Raw genomic sequence first — 25005 nt, forward strand, 5'->3', positions numbered from 1 at the left:
GGACACTTAACAGGACAGATAGCCCATCCGATTAAACTCAGCCTTGTACCTGAATCATAGTACAACTTACAACCTGAAGCACAGGGAAAGATCCTCACAGAGTATGGTCATCTCTCTGCAAAGATGAGCTACCAACACCAGAATACTAGACAGCCAACTTAAAAATACCAGAATATAAAGTAGGCAGAATGAGGTGGGGTTAACCCTTCCTTACTAGACATTTTGTGACTATCGTCCCTCAGAGTCAAGTAGGAATGTGCCTGTGTCCACAAGATCTGAAATATGACTTGGACTATGTGCTTTTACAGGTGTGTTGTCTTAGTGAGACATCTCCCAGTCAAAGCAGCTGGCAAGAAGCCCTATTTTGTTCTACATGTGTAAAAGGATTGCCTCTGTTGATGGTGGAAGATGACAATATTACTTATATAATTTCTATTCTTGTTTACTTTGCCAGTTACAAAATTCTGTATTACTCTTACAAGGATAACTAATAATTCTTAACTTTTCCAGATGTCACTCAGTTTTCAGTTAATGTGACATTTTCTTTATTATTTCTAAGAACAGTGAAAGGACAGACTAGACAAATCTGCATGTGTGGCTGCAACAATTGTATTGAGGAGAGCAAAATATCCTGACAATATACAAGTATTTGCAGCATGTAAGTTCAAAAGGAAATTATATACCTCTTATATACCAAAACAACCTCTTACAGACTCAGCCAACGCTTAGAAAAGAGGCGGTTATATAACATCTTAGTTAGACCTTTGTTCATTTAGCTCTGTAGAGTGATCAGCAAGACATATTTGCCTTTAAAAGGTCAGTTTATCTTTATTGTGCTATGAATCACAGCTGCCTCTGAACTAATATAAAGCTTTCTGAGGTGTTCTCAATGCAAGACCTTTTTTATAAATCTAAGTCACCCTCTAGAGGGACTGCAACCTTTGTTAATTGAGACAGAGGTTTAAAATTCTTTGCAACTAGTGAGAGGCAATGTACATAAGAAATAAGAATGTTTCAACTATAGTAAACAGAACATTCAAGTATACACTACTCTTTCAAACTACTCTGTTAAGTCTTTAATCCACTTAGAAAATAAATTAGGTACTCTAGACTCTTATGAAACACAGAGTCATTCCTTCACAATAGGAAAAAAATATTAATTTCTCAAAGACTAAAAATGTTTATTTATCCACACATAACAAAAAAACTTTTTTATAAAACAATTTTATAGATCACCGCTTTTTCTGAGTAGAAGAACATGACATCTAGGGTACCAATAAATGGTAAAACATCCACAACAGCAGACAAAGAACTAGATTCAACTAAGGGGAGAGAAAATATATCATGTAAAGGACCAATTTATAATGATGATGTCTATAGTCTCTCTGAAATGACACTGTATAAAATCCATTTCAAAAATTCAGTCAGTTAAGCACCCATTTCTTTTGAACATTTCGCCTCTGTATAGAAGGAAATGTAAAGTAGAAACAGTGATCACAACAAAGATTTATAACAGGTCTTCAGCCACGTATGCAATAAAACATCCTGACTGACTTGCAAATCATTGTTACACACTACTGTACCTGTGCATTTTTAACTTGAAGATTTCAAAACTCTCTCCAGACACTGGTAAGTACCTGCACAAGAGGGACAACTGGCACACAGACATGGTTCCCTGATGGGTTCTCACAGGACACAGGCCTGGGGGGCACCAGAGTCAGGCGAGACTGAAAGATTTCAGAGGCTGGAGGAGTTACAGAGCTTTGCAGTAGGGATTCCTTATCTCTAAGTGGAGCTGGAGGGAGGGTTATGCAAGCAATCACACACCCATAGAGTAAGGCAGCAGAGTAGACAAACATCTTCTAATCACACGGATTAGCACTATCTGCTTTGGGTTAGTTCATATAACCCAAATGATGCATTTTGATTTTTGGAGTATTTGAATGTTTTCAAATTTTCATCTGTATTAGAAACAAACCAAATCTTTCAGAATTTTCAACAACACAAGTGTTTGAAATGTCCCCAAGCAAGACTGTGAGCTATTTATTTATGGGCTCACAGAAATCGAGTCATTGCTTAGAAGAGACAATGCTTCCCTGCCCCAGGAAGGGCTCAGTGTTCATTGACTGATAACAGCTGGAGAATTTTAGCTTTGTTCCGGGTGAGAGTGGGAAATGAAATGGATTTAATTTTCAGAGCTGACCTTCTCCCCACATATGTTTTTCCCAGATTAGTGGCAAAACTGTTTTCCGAGTAAGCTTCTCGTGCAACAGAGATCTTTGACCTTAGCTACTTTAAACCCAAACCACAAACTTTGACTGAATTTTCAAGAATATACATGTGTAACTGTCACCTATTATATAAAAATTGGTATTAAAATCATATTCTGCCTATCATAGAACTACTGAAATTATAGCCACTGTTTAATTAAGGAAAAGAGAAAGCTAGTACTATCATTTACAGTTTATCATATATGACCTCTTCATCAAAGTTCAGGACACTTTGCCAAAAAGGAAAAAAAGCACTAATGCCTTGAAGTTCTTAACATCTCTCTAATATAGCCATATACTGGCTTCTTTAATTCAAGCTCTAAGTACATACTTGGAATTTCACCTGAACCAATTATACATTTATACTTTTTTCTAACAACTGGAAGTGGAGTTAATTAAGGACATGTTTCAGAGTACACATTATATCAATACCTGCAATAAAAGTTAAGTGAATTCTAATTGTACCAATGTGTCCTTTAAAATATAGAGTTTCCAAAGGTTCATCAGCTCACTGTTTACTTTTCCTTGATACCTCAGAAAAGCTATTTACAACCTAAAACACCAGAGGAAATGCTCTAGAAACATCTGTGTTCACTGAGGTCTAAGCTAAAAAATTCTCTATAGCTCCAGGCGTTTTGGCCCAGTTTCCATTAATTATTAAATTTTTGTCCTTCAGCCTTTGTTTTCTCGCTGTCTTCAGTAAAAAGCATACAAGTATCATTTTCGTTTCTCATATAGGTTACATGTCCACCAAATATTGTTTGATTTTTTTCACTCAGTAGTATATTTCTGCTTTTTCTGTTAATAACAACTTTTACCTCTGAGTGGCTTCTGTTCTTTGTAATTTTGTCTTTTGCTTTTATTACTATATTACAAGCAAATACATGTCCCCAGGCTGCAGTTCCCATTTGCCAAATCATTAATAGAGATTAGTTTTCAACTTTCCCATTTTCTATAGTTTCAAATTCCCCTAGAAATGGAGTTGTATCCAGTCCAAATCCAATAACGGATCAGGATCCTAGCATCAGAAGCAGCCTCCAAGCTATGGAAGCTTGTCCCCATCACCACGGGGCATGTCAGAGAATCCCGTTCACAACAGAGATATTAGAGGCAGCTACTAGGAATGTTGTAGTATTTGGGTTGTTGTGTTTCCTTTGGTTGTTCTCCTAAGATGTGTGTTCACATATTAATTTGAAGATACAGAAAGCTAAGATGAATTGTTAGCTGGGACCAGAATTTCTATTATATTTGATATTATTTTATGTATTAAAAATATCTGCCTGAAATGCACTATGCAGAAGACTAGATGCAATCATCCTAGAAAGGCAGGCATGAGACTGAACTCAAGTTTTATATTATGTAGACACTTATAAGAATGAAGACAAAGCATTTTAAAGCACTTTTTGGTGCTTGAAACTGGTTTAAACTATCCCGGCAGAGACAGCCTGTGCAAATTAGAACACAGAAAGCAACAGAAGTGGCTGTAAATATGTTCCAAGAGGAAACGTGGACACTTCTGGGCACAGCATTCACTGGGAAGCACATTTCAATTTCTAAGTGTGGAAAGTGCCTGCTGGGGTTTGGTCCTACCGCGTTCAAGAAGACAACTTTTTGTGCATGCATTCTCTAAATGAACAGGAGGACACCCAAGAAATACCAGTGTCCTACCAGCAACAGCTTCTCCTAGTGGAAATAAGACAGCAAGGCTCTAAAATTGCCTAACTACCCAGGCCAAAAGGAGTGACACAGTAAGTAATAAATTCCTTTTTTTCCTTTGGAAGAGCTGTCCCTGCAGGAGTGGGTACCAGAGTTCTTTCCAGGCAGTGTCAGACTTAAGAAATCTCCCCATTAAGTGCATGTTGCTGTGTCTCCTGTTGAGCCTAAGCTACCTTCATGTTCTGTTGCTAATTTGATAGCTTCAGAGAAAGCAACTGATTACCAAGTTAGGATCCTCCTGAAGTGCTCTAGGAGAAATGTCTTTCTTTAAAGATGAGCTGAGCAAGAACTCAAGGCATTTTCTGCAGGCATTATCAAACCGAGTCCAAAGGGATAGAAATGTCATCTAAGTATGATATGATTAAAACAGCTCACTAAGCCCAAGCAATGCCATAAAAGAATATACTCAGGAGACAAAACAATATTAAGCATTAATATTTTCCCAATGAGAGCTCCAATTTGTAACACAGCACTAATGAACTGGCTTGTTTGCCTCTGATTTCTTTTTCTACACTAAAGCAATTGTTCTGGATCACAGATAGAAGGTTGATCAACCACAATACACCTACACAAGTACAGCATTTAAATATCAAAGTTCAAAAGAGAGAAAGAAACTCTCTTCTAGAAATAAAAGCAGCTGGGATGATGTCTGGGGGAAAAATACTTTTCCATGGCAACCTTGAAAGGCTGCTGCGTTCACAGAATGTCAATTCCCACTATGCTACTATTAATCAAATACAAACTCCAATGATTAGGAGATTGGATGGTGAGGTAAACACCACTGATTTAATTTAAAAAATAATAAAGATTCCCTTTAAATATTCTGCTTACCTAGGAGCCTGCAGACCTACAAGGGATTATTGTAGGCTGACATTTCCAACACAAAAACATTTACTGATTTTAAGAAAACTCCATTTACATCCAGGAAAAAAATTAAATTGGCTTGGGCTCAAAGTTGGACATTAAAGAAGACTTGTCCTCTGCAAGCTTGGACCTTTACTCTTATAAGCATTGTCTGATCAGGTACAGAAATGGTAATTTTTTAACGTTTCTCATACCTCTTGTAAAAAGCCAGTTCCCTCCAATCCATTTTCGAGGTTGTGCTGCTAAATATTTAACTGACAGGGAGATTTTCACAGGGAGGTACATGAATCCTGTGCTCACCCCTCGCTGACGGAAGGAAAAGGCAGTTTGAAAGTCAATAGAGACTGAGAGGTTGTCCCAAGCTGAGGGATATACACCCTCTCATCCCCTGCCTCTTAAGCAGGTCGTTCCTTCCTCCTTCAAAACGACAGCCGGTTTCCCAAAATCTAATGCTCTCTGCCTTGACAGATGCTTATATTGATGGGGCCTCCATATGAATCATAGAATCATAGAACAGTCCAGGTTGGAAGGGTCCAACATTTTGTGGGAATGGGAGCCTAGATGAGAATATCTAGCACTCTGTCCAAACACATCCTGAAAACCTCCAGTAATGGGGACTCCACCACACCCCTGGGGAGGTTGTTTTGTCTGATTGATTGTTCTCACTGTAAAAAAATTCTTTCATATAACAAGATGAAACCTCTCCCAGCACAACTTGTAACCATTGTCCCTTGTCTTCTCCATGTGGCTCCCTGCGAAGAGAGAGCCTCCATCCTCTTTGTAGCCACTCTTTAAGTACTGGAATACTGTGATGAGGCCCCCCTGTGCCTTCTCTTTCCAGGGAAAAGAAACCTAACTCCTTCAGTCTTTCCTCATAGGGCAGGTTCTCCAGCCCTTTGATTACTTTTATGGCCCTTCTTTGGACAATCTCCAGTCTGTCCGCATCATTTTTGGATTGCGGGGACCAGAATTGGACACAGTACTCCTGTTTCAGAGGTTTTCTCTTCCACCCTACACAGTCCTCTGTCAAAGGCTGGAGGGATTGCCTGCAGAAGCACATTTTGGAGTTTACCAGAGAGCTAAATGTTACCTCAGACTCACCATCACTGCAACAGCTGCATTCAAGTCCGCCTTCCTGAGCTGTTCTATTCCAATCAAAAGGAAAATGAACTTTTTTTTATAATAAAAAGTTAAACTCTCACAAATATTCAAGACCAAGGAGTATAAATAAGAGCAGTAGCGCTTAGTGCCTGGGGGCAGAGTGGGGAAGGAGAGGACAAGGGAGATGACAAGGCCAATGAGAACAGAATCAGTTCACTTGAATGAGCAACATTTTTATTTCAGAAGCAGCCTGCACACAGATGAGAGGAGAGAGCCTCCTCTGCTCTTCTCCAAGTAGAAGGTCATACACAATACCTTGGTTCCCATTACGTCCTCCCATCAAAGCTAAAACCACATTGTGAAATGTTTTGGGGCACAACTTATGGATTTCATCACTCTGAACAGTTATAGGCTACAAAACCTGCCAGGTCTATTTTCAGCTTTATCTGTGTAATTCCATCAGCTATGAAGATTCAGGTACTTGGTGGAGCTTCAAACAAAAACAACCTGGCACTGGGTCCAATCTGCCTAAACACCGCCACAGTGTCCTTTAAATAAAGTATTTCAAATAGCGATAATTATTCTTTTTTTACATCCTGATCCAATAAATGTAATGATACTGGTTTTAGGAGCTCATCATAGCTAGCCTCCCTAATATAAGACATAGGTGATCATTCCACTTTTTCCCATGTCCCATTTCCCATTTCTGAGGGAACACTTGTTTAAGGTAATTTTTATAATGAAAGTGTGGGTGAAGAGTAGCAACTCCATTCACTGGCACATCCTGTCCATTCGCAATAGTGTATTTACAACATATTTTAAATTATTGTAAGAATTTATGGCAACGGGTTTTGCCCTCTAGTGGAAGATGAAGCAAAATACAACACATAGTTAGAAATATAACATCTATCTAGATTGACCATGTGAACACTGACCATGTGTTTACTGGATGGCTGGAGAGACAGCAAGTGAGCCACGGTGTGTATTATCCCTTATGGCAAAGGATGAGGAGTGGAGAGGGGGAACTCCAGGGAATTTACAGACATGACAGTCCAGGTTTAGTAATGAATGGAAAGAAATTCCCGTGATGTCACGATGTTGTTTATGGAACAGGTCTAACAGCTTGGAATTTCAACACCTGATAATGTGTCTACTGTACTGTTTTCTGTTACCTCTATATTTATGACAATAAAGTAAATAATTTCTTTTTAAAAACATGAGTAGCTCATACTGCTGTTGGCTGCTGCAGAAGACAGGGTTATTGCAAGATATAATAGGCAAATATTGTCAGGGGTTTTATCAACATATATTGATTCAAATATTAAATATTGATCACATGAAAAGGATATAAATTAATGGTTATCAAAGAATGTTAATGCTATAGACCAAAACCGAAACATTAAAAAAAAAAAAAATTTTAAGTGGTGAATATTTACTTCTTGTGTAAATAAACCTCTGTTTGTATTAAACTAGCTCAATATTCACATCTGATTGTTCTGTTTCACAAAGTATTGGACCACACCTACCTAGTGAGTGACATCAGTTCAGCAATACAATACATTTTACTAAAGGTATTTACTAACACTACCAGTAATGCTTAAAAATCTTATCTACATCTGACAATTGAGTTGTCTCATTTTATGTCAGTTAACCTTATCTTCATTTGCTGTGACTTTAAAATTATTGCTAATAATTGAATAATTAAAATTATTTTAAACACTGGGAAACAATCAATGGTAAATCGAGTTATACTGAAAATTCTCCAAAGAAGTCTCAAAAAAATATTTGTCTCAATAATCTCTGTCATTTTCACCAATCCTGCTTCAGAAGATCTAATTATTGATTTTTTTGTACTAATCATGGTTAACATCAAAGATTCCAGTGGATTTTCACTAAATCTTATGGAATGGAAGAGAAAACTTGCTACATTAACTAAATTAAAGCATGCATTTGGAGAAACACAAGCAATATCATTGCATGGATTCTGGACCTACATCAGGAACCTATTTCACTTACACAACAAGAGGGATGGAAGCAGGAAGTCAACCAGAAGCCCAAATATGTGAACTTTTTTGTATGAACTGTCACAGCAGGTCAGTACTAGGGCCTCATCTGAAACACAGTGCTCCCAGTTAGCTCCCTGATGACCTAACCATTCAAAATGCTGCTATGGAAATATTTGAAGCAAAATTAAATGATCCTCTGAGCTTTTCTTTAATAGAATACAGAACTCTTCAGTGAATTCTGGGCTATGGATGATGCTGCTTAAGTCTGGAAAATTGCAGACTTACATAGAGAGTCAGAGTTCAATACGGAAATAAGAATATATAAAATACATAATATATTAAAAAATTATAAAATATAAAAGTAAAATAAAAGCTGTTTACAGATGCATGGTTCTTACAGGAGAACCATGTGAAGTACTTTTGCTAACAGCGGACAAAATGAGCCAAGGAAGCGAGCAAATTTCTGTTATACAGAGAAATGGAGGAAATCAAAGAGAGGATGTAGCTCTTGTATTTACATTGTGCAGGAAGAACCTGTTAACATCAGAGAGGTGTGGCTGCATTTATCAACTTGCAAAGCTCACAAAGGTTGCTTGAAATGACAAAAGTTCCTTGAGATAAAAAAATGTGGCCTCATAATCATCACCTTATAGGTGGAATGCAAATACACAGGCTGGGCTGTCCTATGACCTCTGCATTCAGAAGAGTTTTGGGTGCACACTGCTATGGGAAATCAGAGCAGCAGCAAAATTTCCTTATTTTAGCAATTATTCAGCAAGAATATCCCTGTTTGAGAAAAGAGCTGACACGTCATAGCAAAAAAAAATACACTATCTTCATTATCTTCAGACAATTTTTCCCTGACTTATTCACCTTCCTATTCAAATTTCTGAGTTTCTATCAGTGTTTTCATCAGCAACAGCAAATGCCCATTTTTATTATAAAAACTGGTTTCAGCGGTCATATGAATCATTTGTTTGTTCATGTGAATGCCCTGCAATGAACCAGGAAACGTCAAAAAATGCTCAATCATAAAATTCTTGCTGCCTAAATAAACATTTCAGCCCAGTTCAGTAAAAATTGAAACAGAAGAAAACTCAGTCTAGCAGACATGATGCCTCAAAGACAGAACAGAAGGTTGGTTTGTTTTAGTTTTAATCCATCCTAATTAGTGGGTAAAATGGTAAATTTAGTCTGACGTCTGACCAACATACATTCTCTGCAGAGGAGATACTTCTCTCCAAAGCAGTCTCAGCTCCCATTGTGACTGGAACTAGTAATTCATATTTCACCCTGGTGCTTCTCCTGATGAGGAAAGCATGACAAAGCCTAAAGAAACAGTACCTAATGCCTGTCTTTTAACCTCTTGCATGCCAAATAAAGCACACTGTACATCTCGGAGCAGGATTATGTCTCTTGGCATCAAGGTTTGAGCATTTGCAGTCAGAGTCTGTGTTAGAAAAAGCAGACATGGGAGGGATGCATCTCAGGGGTTCAAACAGCATCTTCTATGGACTGCCACAACTGATGCTTTTCTGACACCGGACAGGGTGAGGTATTACAAATACCTCGTGCCAGCTGTTCTTTGAAAAGACTTCATTTATGACATAGGGCCCAGTTTTCATCTTAGAAAGCGCATTAGCCAGCCCTGTCACCCACACACACACCTTGGACTACAGAGATTTAACCTAACTTCTTGGGATGAGGTTTAATAAGGCCAAGTGCCGGGTCCTGCATTTCGGTCACAACAACCCCAGGCAGCGCTACAGGCTTGGGGAAGAGTTGCTGGAGAGCTGCCTGGCAGAAAAGGAGCTGGGGGTGTTGGTGGACAGCCGGCTGAACATGAGCCAGCAGTGTGCCCAGGTGGCCAAGAAGGCCAACAGCATCCTGGCCTGTATCAGGAACAGCGTGGTGAGCAGGAGCAGGGCAGTGATGGTGCCTCTGTGCTGGGCACTGGTGAGGCCTCACCTCGAGTGCTGTGTTCAGTTCTGGGCCCTTCACTACAGGAAGGACATTGAGCTGCTGGAGCGTGTCCAGAGGAGAGCCACCAACCTGGTGAGGGGTCTGGAGAACAAGCCCTATGAGGAGAGGCTGAGGGAACTGGGCATGTTTAGTTTGGAGAAGAGGAGGCTGAGGGGAGACCTCATTGCCCTCTACAACTACCTGAAAGGAGGGTGTAGAGAGGTGGGTGTTGGCCTCTTCTCCCAAGGGAATAATGACAGGACCAGAGGAAATGGTCTGAAGTTGGGGCAGGGGAGGTTTAGATTAGATATTAGGAAGAATGACTTTACTGAAAGAGTGGTCAGGCACTGGAACAGCCTGCCCAGGGAGGTGGTGGAGTCGCCATCCCTGGAGGTATTTTAAAAACGTGTAGATGTGGCACTTCAGGGCATGCTCTAGTGCCCAAGATTGTTGGGTTGTGTCTCTTTGTGGGTGGGTGTGGTGGGGGGTTGTGGGTGGGGTTTTTTTTTGGTGGTGTTTTGGTTTTTTTTTTGTGGTTGTACTCGATGATCTCAAAGGTCCCATCCAACCAAAAATATTCTGTGATTCTGTGATTCTTCACTGCTGTTTCAAACCAGGCACAAATATCAGCAGGGGTGAGATTCCCTTTGCATTGGCAAGAGATACGTACTTCCCAAGATGACAGATAAAGCCACTGGAAAAGCCTGTGTTTCTCTCACGTTAGCTGCCCTTCCCCCGGTCCCCAAGAAAAAAAGAAATAGCCCATCGCTTTTGTATGGATAAATGTTAAAGCAATCTGAGCATGGGGGATGAAATAGGTTATTCCTACTTTAGAGAACAGAGAGTGTTTGAAGCCCTGTCCTAGCTGGTCTGGAGGAAGCAAGCCCCGACATGAGCGGTGCTGAGGGAAGCAAAAGCAGCAATATCTCCAGGGACACTGGAAACACAGGCTCCTCTGAGATGTATCTCCTAGAGCACCTGTCGGCAGTGAATCTTAATGACTCAGCTGAATTCTGCCTAGAATTAAAAGGTTAATAGCCTGACAAAGCTCTTGAATCACACCACACTTGACGCTCACCTTATTGTACAAAGAATTGTGACTGTAAGGGCTATAAGGATTCTCGTGAACGTCACACGTGATGGAAGACAAGTGGCTGAAAGGTCCAGGGTTTAGACAGTCAGCGAGGGAGACGGATGGAGGACGCAAAGGGGACTTAGTTGAAGGGATCAGTTTAGTTGGATACAGAGGGTGTAGGAGAGCAGTCTCCTATGAAAAAAGAAAAGTAAACAGAAACAGATTAATGGATGTAAAAAAGAAGGTTTGGACAGAAATCAAAGAGCTTGTCTTGCACCTTTTTTACATTTCACAGGGCTTGATGATTAACTAGGAATGGTACTCTACCTTCATGCCAGTACAAATGCTCTATATTAAGCACTTTCATCAGCATGAACCTGCTGTAGATTTCCCATTAAACCAGTTACCCTTAGTCTGGGGTCCAGTGCATCTCCCTCCTGCACCCCAACTGATGCTCAGGTGACAGAAAAGGAAAGCCCAGAAGGATTGCATGCTAGGATAAAATGGTCACGTTTTGGGACATTTTCTGAGAGTGGACTGTAAGAAAAACAATTTGAAAACAGTGTTCGAGAGGTACAAAAGAAGGTCTGCCTTATCTATATACTCGCAGGAGCACTTCTGGCTTTTTAACAAGACTCTAACAAACCTTTTCAGCCACTTAAGTGTTAAACCAGTGAAGGTGCACACACAATATATTTCATTACTGCAAGTTGTCAGCAGTTAATAGTGTTTCTGGTTAAAAAGCCCCAATACATATGTGCTTTTTGTATGTAAAGGATAAAATTCTTTAAAAAAAAATTGATTTTTAAAAGATTTGGGATGAAGTCAGGGAGGCATACCCAGCTTTTGGCACAAATCCTGTGCTAGGCTTTTGTCTATGCTGTTGACACAATACATCCTAAATTCTCACCCTCTTGGCTGGCTGAGTCCAGACCAGAAACTCCCCTGCACACTGTGCCTTTGAGCTCAAGACCCAGAAAATTTGTGACAAGCGCTGCGATTAGTTTCAGCCAAAGCTAATAATGTATCGCCCACCAAAAGAACGAGCGCGAGCAAACCAGCGGATCGGAGCCCAGCAGCGGCGAGAGCAGCTGGAAGGGGACCAGGCAGCAGTGGCTTCACACTGACCTTGCCTCCCGCTGCTCCTCCTCAGAGGCACCAGCCCTACTTCTATCAATAATAAACCTTGGCAAACTGGCCTCACAGCTTCACGCCAACTCATATCTCTTTAGATCATCCCTATCTTGCTCCTCCATTGCCCAAAGTGGTTTATATTGTAATGACAAAGGAGCCTATGCACATTCCTGGTAATTAATATTTGCAAGCACATGAATTCTCTAACATTCATTATGAGTTGTTTTCATACTGTCATGTAAAAAAAATCCCCTCTTTTTCCCCCCAAGAGATTCCGTTTCCCCAGTTTCAAATGAAAATTTTCATGAAGCTGTCATGTCAGCACTGCTAACGAGTTACATATACTTCTAGTAAATTTTATGATGCTTTTTTTAACAAATTGGAGCATAGTTGCAAAATTCCTGAAATATTACTGAAATGTGCTGAGCAAGAGGAAAAGAATTCTATCTGTCTCATAATGGGAAAACTACCATCTCCAGTAAGGGCATCTAAAAATGTGGGAAGCTTAACAGAACATCAGAAATTGGAACCTCAGAAATACTATACTCTTGTCTGTACCAAGTGTTTGATGGGGGGATATCCACTGAATAGCCAGTGCTTCAAGTTGTATATGCTCTCAGGAGAAAAAAAAAAAAAAAAAAAAAGAAACAAAACAAAGCAGCATAAATATGAGTAAAAGCCAAAATAAAATGGGATTTTCCCCTGGTTTATAAATATTATTGTCACACCAGTGTCAATCTATATACAGTGTACCCAGAGCACAGATAAAAACAGCTATCTGTGAGCAGAGCTATATCCTTTCCAATCACTACTAATTCAGAAATCTCTTTTTGTCTCCATCCGTTACATTGGATTATCTGCATGAGAACAGCTGCCTGTTAAAGCAAAAATTACTATTTTTTTTACAAGGAAAATGGGATTTTCCACATGGGCACAATTCTTAATGAAGTGAAAAGCAAACAAGCTAGTCTCTGTTGTGCAAAAAGCTGTGTGTCCAACACAGGGATGTGAAGCTGAAGGTCAGCAGTTAAGGCTGGCTGAATCGTTATGTCTCAAACTGAATGTCACTCACATAGTCACCAGTGCTCAGTGTCACACTGGGAAGTTTGGCAGGGAGGGGAGGTTACTGCAGACGTCTAAGAAAAATCAAAAGAGAGAAGTTAATAAAGTTGATGGCATCTGGAACCTCATCTAGCCTGTACTGTCCTCCAAGATGCAACCTGAAAAGGGTCTGTCCTTTCAAGATGGCTGGGTGAAGGAGGGGCAAGAACATCACCTAGGGAGGGTGTTGCTGGCAACAGTATAAAAAGAAAGGGAAAGAAAATGCAGAGAGAGGACAGAAATGTGAGAGCTCAACCTCCCAGCAGGACTGGGAAAATCTCCAAAGAAAACCAGGGAAAATCAGTGACAGTATGAGCAGTTTTGCCCTCAGCCACAGTAGATGCCTGCTAAGTTCTTATTTGAGGACAAGAAGATTAATGCTGTCTCTTCCACAGAAAGCAGTAAGCCTAGCTGCTAGTCTCCTAGTTTTAATTCACTGCTCTCATATCCTATGAAAGCAGTCAATTTACCTGATTTTGGGGTAATATTGGTGAGAACACCTCCCAGTCTTTGGAAACCAGCCACTGTGCAGCCAAAAAATGCTAACTACTGAGAGCAGGTGAAGAGGGAGAATGAGTGTCCTTATAAGCTAACAGCCTCGTGATTAGAGGCAACCACCGCAATTTTCAAGCTGTTGTCTGGGCACGGAGCCCAGTTCCACAGGCAGTGCTGCAGCCCTCTTCCAGCACTGAAACCCCTCAGGAGAGCTTCACAGATGCTGTAAGGTTGTGAACATCCTCATGTGGGCACCCAAGTCACCTCCACTCACAAGAGACTTACATCAACACTATAAACCTACTCTGAGAGGCAAGATCTGAAATCATAAGCATATACTGTCATGTTCAGCACTTCAGTGTTTTTTCCCCAAATCTGGCTATTTTCATACTGTTAATTGCTGTATTAGACCACCACTAGAATCACATAGCCATTCCTCACACAAACAAAGCCAGTTTCTGTTAAATCAATGAATCCATCTAAATACAGGTCTAAGAACTTCCTTTTTCAGAACAAGGACGTCTTAATAGAGATCTCCCAAAATAACAAGTATTTTACAGCAGCTGTGGTATTTCTTAAGTTAGGATAAAAATAACAATTTATCAGTACTTTAAAGCATATGACATTGTTCTTTCAAATAACGGAAGAAACACTGAACATATTCATTGTGAAATTAACTTTTCCATCTATAAAAGGCAGTGCATTATCTGTTCAGTTCATTTTAATACATAGCTTTTGTATAAAATAATTTTGGCTTTTGTTATAACAACCACATTTATTCACAGACTTATTACATCCTCAGTACTTCAGCAATATGTACCATAATAAATTTATAAGGTGCAAGTTGATTGATTTTCACAATTAGCATCAAATGTGAGTGAGCTTCAGACTATGGCAATAACCCCAGGTTTGTATTTGCCCTGAAAAATCAAAGTTTGGTGTTGCATCATTCCTTCATCAGCAAAACAATAGCCAGCAGAATCAGTGCCCGGCCCTGATGAAAAGGAGGTATGAGCTGCCCCTGACTTTGCAGAGAGGCCCCACTGAGGTGACCTAGACCAGAAGTTCTCTTGCAACAGCTCCAGGTCAGCTCTCCTCCTCTTTCATCCCAGGTGAATGGCAGCGCAGTGACTTGGCACCAGAAGGTTCTCAGTGAGTTAAAGCATGAAAAACTCATTATGAACTAACCTGTAGCCTCTGAAATCAAATATGCACTGTCAACTTCAAAAGTTCAGAGGTTAGTTGTAAAACGTCATTTTTATTAATTTTTTTTTCATATATTTTGCAGAAACTCTACATTCTATAGAATGAGAAACCTTCTGATGCCACCCATATGTGTTGCTGGAACACACTAGTACTACGAATAAATCTTCCTCTGTTTGTAATGATGCAGTACTCTTGAGAAGTGCTGGGATTATCCTATAGCAAATCAGCCATATGGGGAGGAATGGAAAGAACTACAACGTAAATCTTTAAAAAATTCAGTTATAAAAGAAAGAAGAGAGGACTGCCATTGCTAAAGGCATAGAAGTAAGAGAACATCAAGGTATTTTATTCAAGGCAAGGTATTTTATTCACGTCGTGTCTGACAAGAGGACTTCATTTTACTGACACTGACAAGGCTTCATTTTACTACCCTCCAGATGTAAGATTCCAAACATACTGGACGGGTTAATTATAAGCTCCTACAGGACATTCAGATTATGTATTGCAGTTAAGGTTTAATTCACAATAATGCACATAAACACAAATGCACAAGAAAAGGCAGACAGAACCATTTACTGGGGTTTCTCTGAGGTAATGCCTCAAATATAAGATAAGGTCAGCAAAATGATCCTATGGCTTTATGCTGAGGTCTGTGGGAGAAGGCAGCACTTTTGCGCCCCAATCACAGAATCACAGAATCACATGGGGCTGGAAGGGACCTCTGGAGATCATCTAGTCCAACCTTCCTGCCAAAGCAGGTCCACCTAGAGCAGGTTGTGCAGGAGCTTGTCCAGGTGGGTTTTGAATGCCTCCAGAGAAGGGGACTCCACCACCTCCCTGGGCAGCCTATATGGGCTGCCTGTTACTGACCCTTGCGTGTGGTAGAAGACCTGTCCCCTCAAGCTGTGAAAGGACATGAATATGGACCTGGGGGAGCTACGCACTGCAGAGTGACATGGAAACTCACTGAGGGTCCTCTGCAGTCTCCTTTGGACAAGGAAGAGTGAACCTTGCCCAGTCCTTGTTGTCCTTGTTTCTCTTTAGTGAGGATTCAGGTGGACCCCAAATGGTGTCAGCCCTTTCTAGTAGATCTGATCCAGACACCGGCTTGACAGGGGAGCACAGGATTTCCACTTTCTTTTGTACAGTGTTTCCTACAGATATCATGAAAAGGTCCTCTCCTCAACATACAGGTGTTTAGATCACCAACAAAAATATGCCTGTAGAAAGCTCAGCTGCCCTTCTCCAGTCTGGAGACTCTCCTCCAGGAGCCAAGTGCCCCTTGAGGAATCTAACATTGCAAAAATAGAAGAGACCCAGGGAAAAATAAAGGTCTAAGATTATTCCGTCATCTTTAAGGTAACTAGCTGAGGCTACAAAATCCTTCAGAGTGAGAGTTACTCACCTGCTTAGTATCTTGATCACTGATTTCTTCAAGGTACTTTTTAAAAGGATTGGGTTGATAGGGCTCCTCCTTTTGCTGTGCACTCTTTCCTTTCACCAGCACAGGACGAATGACACCGGGTTTTGTCTTCACCCATAGCAGACCCAAGAGAAAAGAGGTGGAAGAAAAATAAAAGAAAATACTTTACAATCTACAGAATATTTGTGACACGAGTCAATTCCAGTGGGCCTATACTGACTAGATTTTTAAAAGCTTTATTAATAACATATTTCACCACCAAAATTATTCAGGTGTCATGCTGCCTGGCCTACTTTTAATACAGATTGGAGACAAAAATGGCAAGAGCTGTTTTTATGCACAGAACCACATCACTGACATCTGTTTGTTACCAACACAAAAATAGATGCTGGGCTGTCAGACTATGGTTTGTGGGGTTTTCTGGCTGTTTTTCACTAGCTGTTCAGCTGCATCTTGATAAGTTCATCAAGTCACACTTTATGCACAGCCACACGTCTGCAAATTCCTTTCTGGGGTCCTCTAAACAGTAACTGTGAAACAAGGAAGGGCAACACGTGATGCTGTTAACTTATGCCCAGGCAGGAACGTCGTAGGGCAAAGTCTTTCTGGGGAAAAACGCCAGTGATTGCATGCTGGATTTTCACAGTATCTTTATGAGTTCACTTGGAAAAGTGTAATTTTAGAGAATATAGTCAGCACGGGTGTGTGATACCCCTCATTTCAGACTAATCGGATTATTTAATCAAGAAAAAAATCTCTTGCTTAGCTACCAACCAACCAAAAAATTGGCTATTAACTTGTCAATTTAGTACATCTGTGACTTCCAGAATACTTACAGTAAAGTGACATGATGGATTGTGGCATAAACTCTAAATGGAGGCTTGGGGATAATTTTAAAATAAGACAACTTGTTCAGTAAGCAAAGAAAAGGAAGAAAAACCTGTACGTGGCAAGTATTGAAGTCCTGGAGGGGTCTGTGATTGAATTTAAACTTTAAAATAAGTCAATTATATTCTTCTCTGTTACAGTTACCCTGTAGAAAATGGGCGGTCTTTGTCACAACTTACATAGATAGCAACAGGGCTGCTGCTGAGCTCCTTCTGTGGTTGCAGCCTAGAGGGGCAGCTTGCCCAGCTGGGACTGAGAAACAGGTGCTGCCACAGCACCCCATCCTCAGTACGCAGCAGGGTATGAAAATGCAGAGAAGAAACTTGATTCACTATTAAATTATTTATAAGATTTAGCCTATGTACATTTAATAATGCCATGCTGCCTGTTTACAAGAGCAGTAAGCTTTTGCGGTCTGCCTGGAAAAAAAGAGAAGCTTGCTGTGAAAGTAAGCTTAAAATGGTGCAGCTGAGATTGCCGGATGTATCATGTAAACTGAGTTATGGACCACCTTAAAATAAGATCTGCAGGCATCCAGCAAGGACAGGGGGAGAGGAGTGCTTGTCAGAGGGGAGAGTGCAGGAGGCAGGAGATGTCCCCATGTCTTGTGCTTCTGTCTCTGCCCCAGGAAAGGACAGAGAAGTGCCTGGGGGCTGAGGTAAAGGTGGCAGAGGTGGGGAGGAGCTCAACACACCTGAGAAGAGCAAGGCCCAGGCAGCAAAATATCTTGTCTTAGCTTTGTGTTTTATCCCCTCCCGCCTTTCCACGAGTTGGGGCCCTTTCATCGGCTGCATCAAATAAGAAACATACTCAACTGAAAGCAAAAATAACCCATGAGGTGATGATACTAAGTTTTTTAAAAGAGTGATGACTGCCGAGCTGTGTTAAAAAGTTTTCATTAAGAAGGTCAATTTAGTGAAAGATACAGTGCTTATTTAAGGAACTCACAGTCTATAATTCATGACTATTTCTTTGTAGGATTCACCATACAATAATTATTTTCCTCTCCAAGATTTCTGAGAAGGGTTTGTAAAAGTGAAAGACTCCTGGCTTTCTACACAAAGGTAAATATAAAAATAAAAAGAAAGCTACAGTTGTTATCAAGTCGTCATTACGCAGACATAAGACCCGTGACCTTCAAGCACTCCTCCACACCATGTAACCATGCAATAAAAAGCCTATTGAAGTACCTGAAATCATCAAGGATAAGCTACTCTACTTATTCAGGAAGCCTCTTCCAAAAGAACACTGCAGAAATGCTTTTAAGGAAGCATTTTCTAGACAACATCGCACACTCCAGTGCTGACTGAATCATATGTTTATGTCTGACTCTGCTAATAGAATAGCCAGCAACCAGAATATGAAATACTTTATTAACTCCCTGACAAGCTATGAAAAATCATTGATCCAAAACTAAAAACTTGAACTCCTTCTTTCATAGCAAGTGGCGCAACTGTCACTGCTGAGAAATGAAGCTAAGACTTCATTTTGCCAAGGAAAGTGTTGGTCTTCCTACAACAGCGCTGAAAAATGGTAAAGGCTGTTATGGTAAAAATGGGCTGCCATCATATGGCTACATCCCTATTAGCAAATTACATGGGGCCAAGACACAAGCTCCAGAGCTGACCCATCATCAGCTGTACTGATTCGGTGCCAGGGTGCTCCCTGGAATGCTTTTGGCTCAGGTCAGCGAGTGCACACTCAGAAACAGGAGGATATGGTGGGCCAGGGCACCTCTTGATAGGCAGGATGGACATGGTCACCCTTCTTCAGGGACAGAAGGTGTTTTGGCTGTATGAAAATGAGCGGTGCATGGTCCTCACCCCAAAATTCAGAAGACTGAACTTCTCATCTGCTGGTATATGGGCATGTTCCCCTCTATTTTTTTCCTCTGTTATTATGACACTGAGATCTTGCTGAAACTGGTGAATAAGGTCCCGGTTGCAACCCCGTTCCTCTCAGCAGAGGCCTAAAATCCTGAGTCACATGTTTCTCCTATCCAAGTCACTGTCACTTCCCCTTGTCCAGAGTATTCAGAGATCCCCAAGGTACATAGGGCCAGACCCTTCTTTGATAGCTAGCAGTGACTGCACCCCCTCCTTGCGGTGCTTTGGGTCACTGCACAGACATTAAGTCGTTCTGGATACCTGAACAGCTTTCCTGTAAACAAGAAAGTTGCCTCTTAATGTTTAACAAGGAATTGGCATTTTAATATGTTTTCTATGCAATGCTGTTTTGAAGCAGCCTGTCTCTGTGACAACCAGACAATGATAAACAGAAATATGACATGATCAGATAAAAATATATAACAGAATGGGAGAGTTAACCTTGGGATAAAAGAGTTAGCTGTCCTCTTTCTTTCCGTTCTGCTCTGAGTCCAACAGACCTCACCTGACAAGTAGCAAGCACTGAATCTCTCTGTTTGCCTGCATAACATTCATATCCAACTATTCTGTAGAAATAGCATCTTGCAGTCTTTTAAGCCTTCTGCTTCAAATGGGACGGACAGGGACCTTCATGGAGAGGGACCATTCCCAGTCCTTTCCAAGAACCTCAGTAGTTTCGGGGAAAGGGACCCTGAGGCAGACGGGGCGAGTGTGCAATGCAGCATGCCCCAGACACTGCAGTGTATCATCTTGCCCACTGTAAGCACCGAGAACCCAAAGTCACCTGAGAAACCTCTAAAATGTTGAGAGCGCCTGCTTTCAGATAGTGAGGGACTGGCTCCCTTATCATGTAGGAACATCGCAGTTTCCACTGCCAGCAAAAAGATGCTTTTTGCCCTAGCAATACAAACATAGACGCTTGGTCTAGTTGAACTGTGAATCACCTTAAAAAATTCCTCTTCTATTTCTTTTCTGCCACAAATTGGTCTTTACAAAGGGAAATATGTTATTGAACAAATTAGTTTATTTTTATTTTCCCTTGTAGAGGCCTTACACTTGCAAAAATGCAATAAAAAATCATTCCAGGCAGGGTATCAGCCTACAGTGAGGTTCTCCCTTAGTACCTTTGAAGATGTGAAGACATATGACTGTGGTTAAAAGGATTTCCTCTTCCTGTGGCTATGTAGTAAATTATTCACATCACTTTGAAAAACCTAGCAAGGAAGGATAATTATTTTCTCCACCTCCATGCTGAAGCAGCACCAGGTCTTGCACCAGAGCACAGAGAACAAGGACAGTCACCTGCCTGAAATTCAGGTTGTGTTTATTTTTGTTCATACTGAAACACTTGTATTTCGAGAAACAGATGAATTTTCAGCAAGATATCTGACAGTATACTGTATCATGCTTTCCACTGACTCTGTGCTAAACTAAACCAAAGCTAAAATCAGCACAGGGACGAGACTTTTTTTCAACAGCTGGAGAAAAGGGACAGACCCAGAGTAAGAGCAGTGTGAAGGAGGCACTCTCCTCTGCTGCTGGTCTGGGGAAAGGGGACCAGAAAAGGGAGGTGGTTTCCCCAAGCGCTGCTCGCTGCCCAGACTGGTGGCAAGGAGGAGGCTAAAGGCACTCTTAGCACCAGTGCGGCTCTCTGCTTCCCTCTCTGCTCCCACCCCTTTCTCTAGGAAACTGTTGTAGCACATTTAAGTTTCCTTCACCCCCCTTTTCCTGTGGTATATTGGGAATCTCTTTCATTTCCCACTTTGCTGTCTGATGGCTCTGTATGGCCTGCTCCTGGATGTATCTATCTGATGCATTTCACTTCAGCAGTGCCTTCATCTAGGTATAGATATCGTACAAAGTATAGATATCTACCCATGGCAAACACTGACTTCCAGAAATCATTCATCAGTGCTCAAGGGCCATATTAGGCAGATAGGTGCACCCATGACCCCTGATTTTATGCTTGATCTGCCAACTATGCTATATTTAATGTCATTCTGACTTGAAGTGGATTTTAAATGATGCTGAATTTAGTATTATTTTACTTTAAGGCAATCACCCTGTATTTCTTGAGATGTCTTATTCTCAAACATGGTTTAATTCATTTCACGGAGCTTTGGGCTCAATAGCTTTAAATGTAGGAAATACTGGAACCTCAGTCATACGTATGCTTCAAAATTAATTAATTAGAGAGAAAATACTTCAAGCTGCCAAGTCACATCTTAAATATCCCAGAATAAAACAAGCCATAGATATTATCTGAAACACTCCGGCTTTAACACCTGGACCAGACCTTGAGAAATGTTATCTATTTCTCTCAGTGTTTTTCTTCCTTTCAAATGCTTGAGCTCATCCTCTGTCAAGGCTCAAATCCCTACAACTCCTATCCACAATCCTTTTCATGGAAGAAATTGCACTGCATTCTTTCTGTTACTTATCCTTTAAACTTGCTCACAAAATACAGAAATGCCATTCTGTACTTGCTCTAAATATATGACTCCTTTTCTACTATTTTTGCGTATAAATATATTTCTATAAATCTTTCCATTGCACACTCAAAAACTGTGGATGACTGATGCAACATTAAAATATCTGAACCAAAAAGACCTAGAACAATGGTACCAAGGTATACAAGACTAGCCCCATGTGAATTTTGCCTTATTTGCATGATATATAAAGAAAAAAAAGCTATTGTTAATGATAATGGCAATATTGTGGGTCATGTTGGTGTGCTGGATATGTCTTTGCACTTTGTTATCATGAGTCATTCATAGTCAGCTTTTAAAGGAGCAAAAAATCTATTGATGAGAGTCACAGTGGCATGCCCAATGCTTCCCCTGTCCATTGGATAAAAGTCACATAGTTGAGAGGTATAGATACAGCATTTCTGGTCATCATAAATAATCTGTCCCTGGTAGAGCTAGTCAGAGACTCCACAAGGGGAGAATTGTCTGAATCGTAAATGCTGCAAAATTTATAAGTAGAAATGTTACTACTACTGAATGTTCACTTACTGCTGAAGAACCATCATTCGTGAATAGAGATCACAATGTGCTTAGAGAAGGCATTGCTGTCTGAACAAAAAACATGCACAAGAATTCCACTGTAGTGACTGCAATTTAAAACCGGTGAAATAAAATATATAGTTAAATAATTACAATAGTTATAAAAAATAAGGAAAAATAAATCAAAGGAACTGCCAAAAGGATGAAATTATTAAAAGTTATAGCACTGCTTAAGACAGTAATGTTTCAGAGAAGGTGGAAGGTGTGCATCCTCTTACAAGAAGAGTTTAAGAGATCAGTAAATTCTAGGGTGTTCAAAGAGCAGTGCAAAAAAAAAGTTAAAAAAGGAATAAGGAGGAAAAGGCTTCAAATACAGAAAGTTGTGTTCAAATACAATCTATAAGGAAAAGAAAAAGACCAAAAAAAAAGAAAATCTAGCCCATAACATTAAAATGTCACATATTTGGCCAAGAAAGACTTTGAGAAAAAAAAACAAAACAAAACAAAAACTTGCTAAATTTCTTTACATCTAAAAGTCTATGGGTCCAGTAAATATAATCAAGACATAAAAAAGATGCATGAAGAAGAGGAGACCAAGGCTGAAAATTAATTCCTTGCTTCAATATTCCTCACAGGAAGACGGGACAGGGAGGTTCTCACACTGGCAAAGAAACAATTTGCAGGAACTGTCTCAAGTACGTTGTAAGAGAGATTTGAGAACAGATCAATACAATACGCAAATGGAGTGCAAGGAATAAATAAATTTGTAAAGGAATTCCAGTGTGAAATTGCCACCTGATGAATTGTGGCATTTAATTTCAGACATAATCAGCGGTGGAAGAATGAAAAGTGGCAGCTATGGGGCAGGTTTTACTACAGGATCATGAAGAGAACCAGGAATCACAAATTACTATGTGTGACGTTTCAAGCTGTGCAAAGTAGTAGGAGCACAGGTCCTCCTACTAAAGAACAGAATTAGGATACTTATGGACAAATAATAGGGAATGGCTTTTGAAAGGGCACTCATGGCTGACAAATCTTTTACAGTTGTTTTAAAGAGTCAGTGATACAAGAAAGCTGGCTGATAGGGCAGATCTACGTTATGTTTAAACTAGCAATCTATTTAAAGAGTCAGTGATACAAGAAAGCTGGCTGATAGGGCAGATCTACGTTATGTTTAAACTAGCAATCTATTTAAAGAGTCAGTGATACAAGAAAGCTGGCTGATAGGGCAGATCTATGTTATGTTTAAACTAGCAATCAATTTCAGCATCTAGGAACATAGATTACATGAAACCAAGTGAGAATTAACAGACCATCTTATGTGAGGCTCAGTGTTTGGGTCCCTAAGTGGATGACCAGGGATAAAACAATGAGGCTGCATCACAGAGGATCAAGTCCGATGAATGTGCAGCCATGATAAATGTGGTTTTCCCAAGACTTTAGTGAAGGTCTTTCAGCAGGGTCTACTAAGGAAATGAAACTGCTATTGGAGTAAAACAGAGTATTTCCTACTGGCCAGTTAAAAAATAGGAAGCAAAAGACTGGAATAAATGTTTACATTTCACAGTGGAGAGAAGTCACAAATAGAGTTCCTCAGAGATGTGCTCTGGGATCTGGGCTTTGAATTATGGATGTACATCAGCTACAAAAGAGTAGCCAGGAAGGTGATAAAATTTGCTGGTGATACTGCATCTTTCAGGGGAGTAAAAACAAAATATCGGTGCAAAGAGTTGCAGACAGATCTTATGATACTGAGTGAATAAATGACAAAAAGGCAGGTGAAACTTAACTGAATTCAACATTGATACATTTCATAGAGGAAAACTGAACTGCTTCCTAAATTGACACATGCGGTGTTGAACTAGTTAGCACTAGTTAGATTAAGTAAATAAATTACTAGGAATTCTTAAGAAAGGAATAGAAATAACAGTAAAGGCCCTTATCATGTCATCATGTAAATAGGAAGTGCTGTGTTCGGAGTTAGACAAGAGCAGTTTATGGTTTTAGTCTCCTAATCTCAAAAACCTGAGAAAGGTACAAAAAAGGGCAAAAAGGTTCATCAAAGATGTGAGACAGTATCCATACTTTTCAAAGAGTAACTAAGCAATTTTGACTTTTTTTTTTGAATAAGAGGTGACTGATGGGGTATTATGGTTAATGCCTAGAAAATCATTAACAATATCTAGAAAGTGAAGAGAGAACAATTATTTGCTGTTTCGGTACAAGAATGGAGGTCAAGTAGCAGCTTTAAAACAAAGAAATAAACTACTATTTCACACAATGCATAATTAAAAAGTGAACCCTATTGCTACAGAATGATGTAGAAACCAAAGTATAACAAGATTCAAAAAGTAACTGAAAAAAGTCATGAAAGAAGGAGCAATCAAAGATAATTAAACAGAAGAAATTGATTCAGAAGTACCTAAAATTCCATTAGCTGAAATAAAATGGGGAAAGTTTCTCATCCGCATCTCATGTTTTCCCTAAGCATTCATTAGTGCTCACTGTCATTTGGACAGGCTCCATGACCTCTCTTCTGACTCTTCTTCAGAAAGTTTGGCTCCAACAGGACTAAATTGTGATCAGAGCTAAAATGAACATCTGATGCATAATCTCAGTTTCTTTATTTGAATTTACCTTTGCTTTTCACTAGTTAAGCAAGCTTTGATTTAAACCAGAGTGTAAGAAGAAAATAGATACCAGAACGTTGTCGCATATAAACAAAATTGTAGAAGTGGAATATTAAAAGAGTCCAAAAACTAGCAGTAGACTCTATAGTTGTTATTCACTTCAAGATTCAGCAAGACTCTCTAGTTTGTCATTTAAGGCCAGGCTGGATGGGGCTTTGAGCAACCTGCTCTAGTGGG

General features: G+C 40.1%; 1 protein-coding gene across 7 annotated transcripts in view; it reads right to left on the reverse strand.

Moving 5' to 3' along the window:
* The window catches only part of MLIP (muscular LMNA interacting protein), a 123070-nt gene that overhangs the window by 13839 nt on the left and 84226 nt on the right, over positions 1-25005 (reverse strand). For 4 of the 7 annotated variants that reach the window (XM_074154116.1, XM_074154114.1, XM_074154113.1 and 1 more), the window contains one exon: positions 16336-16461. In XM_074154116.1, coding sequence (XP_074010217.1) covers positions 16336-16461 — 126 coding nt within the window. Of the gene's footprint in view, positions 1-10997; positions 11187-16335; positions 16462-25005 lie in introns of all 7 variants that reach the window. The other 3 variants (XM_074154112.1, XM_074154111.1, XM_074154109.1) reach the window with 1 other exon arrangement.

This window comes from Numenius arquata, chromosome 9 (genome assembly GCF_964106895.1).
Source record: "Numenius arquata chromosome 9, bNumArq3.hap1.1, whole genome shotgun sequence".
Taxonomy (NCBI): Eukaryota; Metazoa; Chordata; class Aves; order Charadriiformes; family Scolopacidae; genus Numenius; species Numenius arquata.